Source organism: Lupinus angustifolius, chromosome LG11, assembly GCF_001865875.1.
Source record: "Lupinus angustifolius cultivar Tanjil chromosome LG11, LupAngTanjil_v1.0, whole genome shotgun sequence".
Taxonomy (NCBI): domain Eukaryota; kingdom Viridiplantae; phylum Streptophyta; class Magnoliopsida; order Fabales; family Fabaceae; genus Lupinus; species Lupinus angustifolius.
Window position 1 is genome coordinate 3,093,061 of NC_032019.1, and position 12,336 is coordinate 3,105,396.

The window sequence follows — 12,336 nt, forward strand, 5'->3', positions numbered from 1 at the left end:
TTGAGCTTATGAGACAAAGTAAGTTATTTTTACAATCTTACCCAAACATTTATGAAAATGATTATTTTATAGTCTCGAATAAACTGGAAATAAGTCAAACACCATCATAGTCAACAGTTTATGCCACTACACCAGATAGAAGCAGTGACATTCATTTTTGAAAACAACGTATTACTATTAATGTCCTAATTAAATGACTAAGTGGACACAAAATTAGGTAGAAGACAAATAAATTTTATAATGAAAATTTTGCCTCTTCCCACTAGTTTATCATCTCCTATATTTCAATTAAAACAAAAAGTATATGTGTGTAAAAACTAAAAAAGCACCCAAATCAAAATTTATTGCAGTAATAAGTAGCAATTTCAGCACTTGCAAATTCAAGAATAGTTGATATATTATAGCATAAAGCACGTTACATATAAATACTCAAAAAAGTAGTGATGGAAGGTGGAAACGGGTGAGGGAGATGAGTAGCAAAATGATGTAATAATATGAACAAATTTGTGTTCACCATATTTGCCTAACACATGAGGAATAAATATCAGGTTTGTACATGTGACATCATTACAAGAAAATGTGTGCTTTTCCTTCAAACTCATTTCTTAGGAATGGGTTGATGAAAAATCTTTACCAAATCAGAGAGTACTAAAAATGATACTTTTCAGTTACAGAAGTATGATCCAACCCAAAGAACATGAGTTTAAAACAACTGAAATAGTAGACTTGTAGATCCATCTCCAAAGGTTTTCAGATCAGCAGGTCTTACCAATGCTCTACAAAGTGGACAAGTCCTTTCTCTCTCAAACCTGAAAGGCAAAAAAAGTATAGGGGATAAGTATTATTATATTCCATATAATTGTTAAATTTAACAATGCAATAAGTATTTAAGGTGTACCAAACCAGGGTTCCAACTGTTCAAAGTTGTAAAAACACATAATTCATGAATCATTCCATGGAAAGTTATTATACATTTTTAAAAATCACATATATATCCTTTCTCAAGTGAAAGAGAAATGCAAACCATTAACCAGAATCAAGACATTCTCGAGAATTCTATATACGTACAAGGGATTCTTGAAAATTAGTAGTCAGAACTTACGGGAAACACTCAGTTGATTTCTACTCTAACCTAAACGATTATCTATTGGCTTTCAGAATGCATATAAAAAAAAATGACAGTATATGATTAAAAGTTCTAAAACAGGAATAGAATTATGAACTCACCATTCTGATACACACTCTTCGCAGAAAATGTGTTTACAGTGCAACAAGATGGGGGCATGCATCTTCTCCTGGCATATAGCACATAGATCACCAGCAGCATTAACCTGCATTTCAATAATTTAGAATCATAAGGATTGCCCAATGAAAATCTTCAAAGAACATATTAGCTTTTGCATAGTTTTTCATCTTTAAATTATTTAAGTCGTTTATATCAACAAAGCCTTTTCCCACTAGCTGGAAAAGGTTAGTGGGAAATAACTCCCATTTCCATAATTGTTTTTAGTCCCTACAAATATATGTAACTTTGGTCTCTCAAATCTCTTTCCTTAACTCTTAGTCCCTAATTTAATTGATTTTTTGTTTTCGTTCATGACGAAACACAATGATGTGTCAATATCACAATTGGTCACGTCACCCATTAATGTGACATGTGTCACATTTGGTGTTAGCCACATCCTAACTTCACTAGGGACTAAAACCAAAATTTTGATATCTAAGGACCAAAACCAAAATTTTGATATATAAGGACCAAAACCAAAATTTTGATATATAAGGACCAAAACCCAAAAAAATTATGGGGACTAAAATCAAAATTCAATATATTTTCAGGGACCAAATCACCACTTGCATAATTCAGCCATGTATAAATATAGTGGAAGTCTGGAAGAACAATAATGGTTGTGGATAGTGCCATAGTGGAAGAAAAAGCTATAAACAGATAATAGCATTCACAAAAGATCTTGTGTCCTTCATTCCCTTGCTATCTTTCAGGATTTAGAACGCTTTCTAAAATTTCCAAGGAAATAAGGGGGACAAATAGAACAAGCTACCAATGCTTTATTCTCAGATTGACGAAATGTATTCTTGGACGAGAATAATTAACTACACACCCTTCTCTTACATGCCCAACCGCAGTATATTTTATAGATAGATATGCATTATAAAAAAACAGCATCTTTCAAAACAACATAACATCACATTAACCAAAACATTGTCACAAAGCAAAGATAAGTGTTATTTACAAATGTATTTATTTTGATGCACAATGATAATTTTTTACTATACTGGAATATTACCTGTTCCATTGTGGCACAAACCCCATAGTTAACATCCTTTCTTGATAACGCTTTCACAGCAGAAAAAAAACATTTAACCTAACAGGGGACATAGAAGGCCGAAGTTGTCATAAAAATATCTTTAAATAAATAACTAGGAAGACTAATTATAAAGGACGAAAATATACCTTCTCAACAACAGATGTTAGCTTGAAAGTTAAATACAACCCAGTGATCAGTGACGAAAAGAGACTGCCATAATCCTTGTTCAGGAAAAAACGGTACCAAACTGGAGTTGGCAACAAGGCACGATACAACAGTAGCGTGTACTCAACCAGAGTCAACATTTGAGCCTAAAACGTTAGAAAATTTCAGATGCTGTAGCAATAAATGATACTTGAAAATTACGTGCTTGATGTATATGGAAGATACTAATCACCTGCCGACGGAAGTTATGACCTCTGCCATTTTTGTAATATATAAGCAGAAAACACTTGAAAGCCATTGCAGCTTGCCGCACCAATGTATCTGATTCAATATATATCATGACCATTAATGGCAACAAAAATTAAAATGGCCACAAATGTAGAATATAAGGGGATGGGTCAAGATGTGACACAAACAACCAATCAACTAGGACGAAAAAAAGCATATTGACATAGATTAAAAGAGATTCAGAAAGATACTACTCATTATCAGTGTCAAACAAATGCTAAAGCAAATAAGCAGGCATTAAAAACTGTCTCCAAAACATATTAAAAACTACCAAAAAAATAAAGTTAACAGCCAGTTTGGGTAAACATTGAGTATTTTATGGAACACTGTAACGAATTCGATTGTTCACATGCTGGAAGACTCGATGGTGATAGAAGCACTTATTTCTATGGTTTATAAGCTGAGCAGGAAGTGGGTAGACAAGAACTTGATAGTTTAGATCTTAAGATCCCTACTGCAATTCTGGATCTACAACAAAATTTCTGACAACACCCACTTTTTCCTTGCTTGTACTGACGTGTGGATAACACAAGCAATCAAGCAATGTCAGCTGATATCATGCAGCAGAAACTATCTATTGCCTTTATCCAGAAGCAATTTTAATTCAATATCCTGAGTTCTAGCCTGACAATTAAATATAAAGAATCTGTTTCACTGTTAACCCATCTAGACATTATAAATGTTTCAAATGATAGAAAGTTTCAAAACGGTGATGGGTTATGAACCAAAAAAAAAGTAAGGCTTCAATTTCATCATTGGTGATCAAGCAAACAGCTGCAACATAGTGCTGAAACTTTAAAACCCCTTTTGTCAACAAATCAAGCACTTGGCGATTGACCTAGACTGCATAATATATTTATAAGGTTCTTTATATCTTGATCATGTACTGCAGTCACATGTAAAGTATAGCAAACAAAAGATAAGTTTAAATCCGTTATGACAATATAATAAATGATGATGATCATCCATGCACAAAATAACTGCATACCATTAACCAAAATGATGAATATTGAATGCCAGAATGGTGTTGCTTTTGGAGGAATCATGACCAGTGGGCATAAAAGATCATCATTTCGATACCACCAGTAAATGCACATCACATGAAGCATGAAGGCAATTGAGATGCCAACAAGAATAGATACTCTCCTATCTCCCTGCAAAATAAAATATTAAAACTTGTTTTGAGTCTCTCATTTTTTCAGTATGAATGGGAGAGGGTTACAGATTAGAAACTTGATTTAGGAATGGAAGTTTAACAGATTAGCCAAATCAGGGTAACACCTTTAATGCTGTCTGCCTTTTAACAATTTCATTTGACTTGAACATCACAGCTGATATCCAAATTGTGACAAAGAAACCTGCAAGCTCTTGGAAATGAATATCACCGATTAATACGGAAAGAATCAAAAGCAAAAATTAAGAGGACACTGCAACTATGTGTGAGAAGCATTTCATCATGCACCTTCTCAAAAGGGAGGAAACAGTTGGAAAAAATAAAAGACACAATCACAACTCACACGGCAGATAGGAATCATTGTTTTGTTAACCCTTCCATGTACTTACCTTCCTTACAATTAGCAAAGCTGCAACTTTCTTACAAATGTGGGATGCTACAAAAGAAGAGCACAATCCACGTGATTGGTGATACTAAACAAACTATGAGATAATCTTTTCTTCTACGCCTTCCCTCATGGAAAACAGGCAGTATTATCAGCCACAGCAGAATTGTTTGGTTGTTAATTTGGTGTTAGTGGATAACACTTAGCAAGGTAGCAACACCAAAATGAATTAAAAAAGGATTGAATTCCAAAGTTTTCATTACTCCTCTCTTCTCCATACCATTATTCAACCAAGCACATTCCTTAACAACAAACAACCCGGGCTCTAAAAAAACAGGCAACTAAGTAATATGAATGCAAAACTGTGAAGAATGTCCTGAAGAAAAGCACACCCTAAACAAATTAGCTATGTGCTTGGTATGGTCATATCATCAAAGTCTAACCTATACTTACATCAGAAACAATTCTCCCAATATTTTGTCAATTAATGTACTAAAAGCAAATAAAAAGTAAACAAAGAGAAACACACAATGCCTATGATTTCATTAGTACCCTAGGAGGAACTTTTGAAGCCAAAATAGCCATCATGGACATAATATTGTCAATCAGAAACAGCAGTGGTTATACCTTGCAAATGCTGACGGATGAAAACAACGAATAACAAGAGCGAAAAAGGCAGAATCTGTTCAATCCACTTCGCAATCTGCTGAATATCAAACCTCTGGTAGGATGACGACTCCCTACCATTACTTTCTACGCCATTCCCAGCAGCATCCCCACCAACTTGTCCATTACCAGCCAATGACGAAGACGAAGACACCCGATGAACCCTCTCACCATTCGCAATTTCGCCATGATCATCACCACCACCATCATCAACCAATCCAGGCCTTCCATCTCTATCACTCATCATATCACCATAACCAACTTCTCCACGCGGATTCCAAGACGACGACGTAAGAGAACTAGACCCTACAACATTGTGATCATTCTCTCCAGCTCCAATGATCCTTATTGCAACTTCACCAGTACTATTGGTGCAGAGTGTTTCAATATCAGCAGCAGCAGCACCACCACCACCATTAAGTGATTGAGTTTGAAGCTGAGACCGTAACTCCGAACCGGTAACTCCATTGTTGACAATCGCTGCCTCGGGCTCAGGGCCTGAGGTTAGGATTCCAGAGCGCTCCAACAAATAGGAAAGTGGAGAACGCAAGGTTCTCACAGAGGGAAAATTCATACCATACCAGGTTACAGTGCCAGCACTGCTATTACTGTTAGCATTGTTATCATTACTATTCAAACCTCCAGAAGATGATGTTGATGATGAATTAGAAGAAATGGTAGCATATTGGTTTGAATTATTATCCAAAGTTTCCATCTTTTTTCACAAAATGAAAAAAACCCTAATCTTCAATTTATTGATCTTTCCTCTTTTTTCTTCTTTTCTAATTTTGGGTTCGATCACATAAATTAAATAAACGATTTTTACCCCGAAAAAAATGTTTTTTTTTGTATCCGGAAAGAAGAGTTAGGCTAATTGCGAGAGAAGAAGGTGAGAGGGTCAAAAAGAAGAGGAAATGGAAAAAGGGAAGGCGTTGAATGAAAAAGAGAAGAAGGGTGCATTAGATTATTACCTGAGAGATCATATAAAAAAATTGTAAAGGGGATGAAGAGAAAGAAAAGGACAGAAAATTGAAAAGGGTTTTAGTGCAAAAGCAGGAACGGTGGCAGAAAATGAGGATGATGATAATGAATGATGATGGTGGAGGTGAAGAAAGGAATAGGAGAAAAGTCAAAGTCTTTTCTTTTTTAACTAATTTATTGATTATTAATCTTACATGAGTAAAATTATGCAAATCGTTCATAACTTCATGTCTATTTTTAGAGCATTGTTATATTATTCTATTAATCATTTTACCTATAAAAAATGACACATGACACTTATAAATAAATCATTGGTAAATAAAGTATCTTATTGTAGCATGTGTTATTTGTTAGTGGTATGATGATGTAGTAGGAGGATATATTATTTTTCCTATTTTTATCATTACACAAATCACCCTTGATTTTGTACATACAATATACTATTTACATCAGTAGGAAATATAAATGTAATATTTTAAATGGACAATAGATGTAATTAAGTTGAATAAAATATAATATATTATGTAGACACAGTCAAATAGTATAACAATTATTATATCTTTATTATTTTTGGTTCATTACAAAATACATCTAACGAGATGCTATTTAATGACTCTTGTAATGTCTTGTAACGAAACAAAAATAACGAAGACGTGTTGTTTCTTATACTATTTGAATTTGTTTCACAATATCATATTTTGTTTAAATTAATTACAATCATCACACATTATTTGTTTAAAATATTACATTTATATCTCATGAGGGGTAATTAGTATAACATATGTAGAAAGTAATGATTAGTTTTGTAATGACAAAAACGGGAAGGGTTATTTGTTTAATTCCACTAAAATTGATAGGCGTGAGCTAAATCAAATTAATATTGTCGTTTTGCTTTGTTTCATCATTGATCCCACAAACGAGATTTAGTTTATCTATGAGTCTTAACTCATAAGATATAAGATATGTGGATAATTTAATCATTTAATGTGTAAACTATTATTTTTTAGGTTTTAATTTGATTTGAAGAATGGTATATATCTCTTGTACCATAATGAGTATCCTTCTATATACCATAAGTCTGTGATTGGTTGTAAAAAATATATTTAAGTTAAAGTTTTAATTATTAAATATTTTTTTGACTCAATCATAATTTATGATATTTGTAGTAACACAAATTATGGGAGTACTCCCAATAACATCAATTTAATTAATCATATTTTTAATGTTGGTCAATTTTATCTTCTTCACCATAAATTTTAAATTTTTATATTAATGTGACACCTTGTTATCATGGTTCGCTCTTAATTGCAAGAATACTATTTTGAAAAAAATTATATCAGTTTTATACATTATTACTATATCATTCATATTTAATAATTATTAACTATTTAATAAAAGTAATCCAGATAAATGACAAAGATATTTTAACTTTATATAAATCTTTACACTGTCATATTATACTCAATTATAATTAAGGAAGTGGGTGTAAGTAAAAAATGAAGTTAACACCTAGAAACTAGTATTTGTTTTGAAAAAACAGTGTATAGTTTGAAACTCTTTGTTTGTGTGAGCATAACGAGGATGGAGATCACATGTTTCAAATAATGTCTTATTCTACGTCCCAAATTAATTAGAGTATTCTATTTTACTACTTTATATTTTTTATTTTTTTATTTACATATTAATATATGATTTATTTGAGATAGAGAATAAAAAATTATTGGAAACATGTGATCCCAATCGAACATAATGTATACCACACCTAACAAGACAACAACCCATATTAATTGGAGTTGGTAAATCGGCCACGTACTCATGATAGGTGATATTTAGGACCAGAATACGAATATCCTTTCCTTGGATAAACAAATTATGACACAATTCTTAATAACTGAAATAATTGATGTCCAATCCTGAGGTGTACGATAAAGACACGCCATAATGGACATTATCACATTCTTTTCTTCCCCCTCAACCTTTGAACAACATAGATCCATCATCTTCCATTACAAAAAATGGATCACTATATTTCATTAGTTGTGAATCATGGTTTAACTTTTTCTACTTTTAGCCCTCAATAAGCGTATATACATATATGATTTCAGTGCTAGAAATATATTTTGAAACACAAAATCGATATAGAGAAAAAGATGTAATAATGTATGAGTTTTATATTTTATCACTGCATCATCTACCATTAATATTTAATTGTTATTGACTTTTCAAAAAAAAAATCTAAACGAATGTGGATGATGAAGTATATGTATATAAATCTTTACACTGATAGTACATACCTTGAAAATACAACTTTTTTTGGGTAAATTAATCTCTTTCGGGTTGTGTGATTACCCCTCCCAATAAGTGTTGTTCACAAGAATCAAACTCTTAACCTTATAGTCATCACAAGGATATAGTAAAGTCTTACTTGAGTAAATCAACACCTTATTGGTAAAATTAAGTTACAAATAATATTTGTTTGAACGTGAAAATCACATAAATAGTGACTAAGATATTCATTTTTGTAATCATTTTGGCAGTAATTTTACTATTTTATGTTTGTTCTTAATATTTACTTGTTATTAATCAGTAATATATACATCCCAATACAAACTTAAATAGTAAAATAAAATAAAGCAATCTATATTTTTGTATCCCTTACCCATTCTTATCAGACTCATAAAAGGAAACAAAGCATTGAAGGGCACATGTGATTCTTTCATGATAATATAATTACATCTACAGGGAGAAAGTTACTTTTGTGAACAAAAAATAGATAAGAGAAAACAATTGATTTGAATTTCAAGACCTTGTTGATATGCATGGAAGTAGAACATAAAAGGGAAAATGGAATAAGAATGCATGAGTGCTATATTATTACTGAAAATTGCAAGTGCAAGCTAGTGATAAGTTGTCAACAAGATAAGAATCAAATTTAAACTCATACATGTGATTAATGATAATTGAGGAGCAACATATTAGTTACAAATTAGCTTGTTATAATCTTTTAAAAAGAATGAAGGATCTCTTGATTTTCTTGATCTCAAGGAATGGTGTAACAAAATGATAGCTCTTAACAATTAAAAGTTAGGAAACAGTATCCAATATTATTTTTTAAAGACTATTCAAGAATATTTAATGCTCCTAACTTTAGCACTAACTTTTTTACATGAATTGCTGCTACATTCATATCAATCTCACCACACTATGTCACTATCCAATTTTTTTGATAAAAAAAGTAGGAGTTGCAAAACAACCAACAAGAAATAACACTTGCCTTGAGGCAAGCAATATGATAGATTTCCAGGCTTGCATTTTCAATCACATAACTAATTGAGGGCCAGTTTGTTTAATATTTTTGCCTTGAAAAAATTACCTTATATTTTGATTAAAAGTCACATTTTACAATATTTTAAAGTTTTGGAAAGCTTTTAAAAAAGCATCAAACTTCAAATAACATGTATTATTTGACAAATAAGCCTTCCCTATAATTTTAACCAAACACAAATTAAGGGGAGCACATCTTTTATTACAAGATGTGTATCATTCTATGTATTTTTTTATTCTCATTGGTTATAAAATATAAACTTAATTTATATTTAATTCATGTTTTACTTTTCCGACTAATGAAAAATAAATAATATATAAAATGATACAAAGTGTGAACAAAAGATCTAACTCCCAAAATAACTCATTACTATAAACCTGTACAAAACATTATCATTTTAAAATCATCATTTAAGCTTAAATACATGGACTGGCACCAACTAATATCAGGCCCAATGGGCCGTGTTGAGGCTTGTTTTCCATTGAGCCTCAACCTTCGATGGTGATCTGGCCCAAATCAAAAGCCCAGGATTCTTAGCAAGTTCAGCTAAACCCTAAATTGAGCAAATTCAGGTAAACCCTAAATTGCAGCGTCTATATAGAACACTCTTATTAGGGTTTGTTGTTGTACACACTACACAGATACGCAGCCATGGAGAGGAGTAAACATCGACCCATTTCCCTCAAGTTTAGATTTTTCTTTCAATCTCATATTTGCTATCTAAATTCGTTTTCGTTTGGATCTGAATATGCCAATGGTTTTGGAGGCTAGGTTAGTTTGTGTTTTATGCGTTTTTTTGTTTTTATGTTAACATATGCTTTAGCACTTAGATTTTCCAATATTCTTTTGTTCATGTAACCTACTCACTATTTTTTGTGCTCAATATTTTATTTGTACACAATCTTAAATGAAGAACATTGCTTGTTAAATATATACTGTTCTATCTCAAATTACAATCCCACTGAAAAATCAGCATTATTTTGTCTTTTTTGTAATGAATTTTCTATCTGTCATGTTGGTGTGCTGCTAATAATTAATTGTGTTTGATTTAGGATCGGCAAGGTGTTATTAACAAATAACAAATAAAGAACAAACCACATCCTAATATTGGTTTTGTCGCGGTGTTTCTGATCCCAATATTAGCCGGAATTGGTATGTATATGTTCTATTTGAAGCTACCTATGCATTTGGGCTTGAATACTTAAATTTTACACAATTGCTCTATTTCAATTATAAACATCACCATATAAGTATTATACATTGGCTGTGTTTTACTGCACTATTACTGAGGCTCTGTGATGGACTGAGTATCATCAGTTGCCATAACCAAATGTGCAAAATATATATTGGGCATCGCTTTGCAGATCAGACTTCACATGTTTGGGCTGCCTGTTTAACCCATATATAATTACCAAGTCTTTTACATAATCACTCTATTTCAATTATAAACAACACCATATAAGTATATTATATATCGGCTGTGTTTTACTGCACTGTTACTGAGGCTCTGTGATAGACTTAGTATCATCATTTGCCATATCCAAATGTGCAAAATAAATATTGGGCACCGCTTTGCAGATCAGACTTCACATGTTTGGGCTTGCCTGTATAACCCATATATAAGTACCAAGTCTTTTTTTATTCTCTATGTCCCATGTTTAGCAAACCTGACTATGTTTTGCTGGTTACCGTACTTAGCTGGTCCCCAGTCCGGAAAAAAAAATGAAGTTTGTATTAAGCAATCAATATCTAGCATTCATCTTTTTTGAATCTCAATGATATGTGGACAAGTTTGATGTTCGGTCATTTCCTGGGTGCAATGTGCGGTATCTTTGCTGTGTTTGGTTTAACTCTTGTTACTAAATTTTCCGGGGATTCATCAGGTGTAGCCGTGCTGATTACCTGAAGTACACATCAGAGAACAGGTTTATGCCTGGTGCTGTGAATGCCAAGTTAAAGTTTCTAAATAGCTGGGAATACATTGTAGTATGCTTTTGAGTGAATATTGTCCTGTTTATTCAATTGCTGCATTTATTTAGTTATTGTTCGGGTATGCAAATGACTTTTTAACATGCAATTTCATGTGTTTTGCAGTTTCTTGGGTGTCATGGACCATTGGCTAATCTTCAACCAGGAAGAGCATTCTTGGACAGTGCAACTGCTTCTGCATAAGCTGTCTTTCATCTAAAATAGTTTTATACGTCGAATCAGAGTTAGTTGTATACTTTGGATCAGAGTTAGCTGTATACTTGGGATCCGAGTTTTCCAGTACTAAATTTGTTATTTTTTCTGCCGCATTATTTTGAAGTGAGTTGTGATAAAAAAAAATTTGGATCCACGCTGAGTGTAGTTAACTTTAGTGCATTGAAGTGGGAAACTGAACTCAACCTGGCTTGTATTTTTTCACTTATAATGGGAACCGAGTAACACAAATACATTAAGAGCAACTGTTGTGTTTTTCTAACCAAATGACTCACCCTCTTTGTTTTTTGATGTTTTTTACAAATTAAACCTCTTAAGAGGACATAGGATCTATAACTCCAACTTGAGAACCATGTAAGCTTTCAAAGAAACCCAAAACACTATAAACCATGCAATTCTACCAGTTTAACCCACATTCCTTGGACAGTGACAAAATCTCATACAGAGGCAGCAAATTACAAATTCACTACTCACAACTCAAAAGATAAGATTTACATCCAGTCCATATTTTTGTCTTCCTATGTTAGAGCAGTAACTGTAACTAATAAAAGTGGCTTCTTCTGTAATGGATTCTATCATCGATATGACTATTCCATACTTTTGACGGATGGGGATTACCTGTCTCATTTCTTGTTCCAAATCAATCATATATTGACACATCGATAAAAGGAAAATTTTAAAAGCAAAAAGTTATAAAATGAAGGTTGGCTTGAGACATGGACTAGGGTACTTGAATCTCCACGGCTTTATACGGTTACAAGGTACTTGAATCTCCACGGCTTTATACGGTATTATTGAATTAATAAATTAAATTAATTTAATGTAT

At 32.4% G+C, this 12,336-nt stretch overlaps 1 protein-coding gene and 1 long non-coding RNA gene across 4 annotated transcripts; one reads left to right on the forward strand and one right to left on the reverse strand.

Annotated features, from left to right (window-relative positions):
• LOC109360458 (RING finger and transmembrane domain-containing protein 1-like) lies at window positions 488–5,812 on the reverse strand. 3 transcript variants are annotated; one of them, XM_019605378.1, is made up of 9 exons: window positions 4,964–5,812; window positions 4,059–4,135; window positions 3,766–3,931; window positions 2,722–2,810; window positions 2,471–2,635; window positions 2,304–2,381; window positions 1,228–1,331; window positions 705–809; window positions 488–628 (listed from the first exon to the last, which is right to left on the reverse strand). In XM_019605378.1, coding segments are annotated over exons 1-9 (1,539 nt in total). In that variant the 5' UTR covers window positions 5,718–5,812; the 3' UTR covers window positions 488–627. The 3 variants fall into 3 exon arrangements, with proteins under 3 accessions (XP_019460923.1, XP_019460922.1, XP_019460921.1); XM_019605377.1 differs by having other exon boundaries at window positions 698–809; XM_019605376.1 differs by having other exon boundaries at window positions 488–809; window positions 4,964–5,811.
• LOC109360459 lies at window positions 9,823–11,777 on the forward strand. The gene is made up of 3 exons (XR_002109171.1): window positions 9,823–10,079; window positions 10,361–10,460; window positions 11,192–11,777. It is a non-coding gene; the product is annotated as an uncharacterized LOC109360459 (long non-coding RNA).

Excerpts from the sequence above, each read along its gene's own strand:
- LOC109360458 (XM_019605378.1), bottom strand. The coding sequence starts at position 5,717 with ATGGAAACTTTGGATAATAATTCAAACCAATATGCTACCATTTCTTCT. Across the intron at positions 2,382-2,470 it reads TAACATCTGTTGTTGAGAAG|GTTAAATGTTTTTTTTCTGC; the intron begins GTATATTTTCGT and ends GTCCCCTGTTAG. Across the intron at positions 810-1,227 it reads GAAGAGTGTGTATCAGAATG|GTTTGAGAGAGAAAGGACTT; the intron begins GTGAGTTCATAA and ends TTTGCCTTTCAG.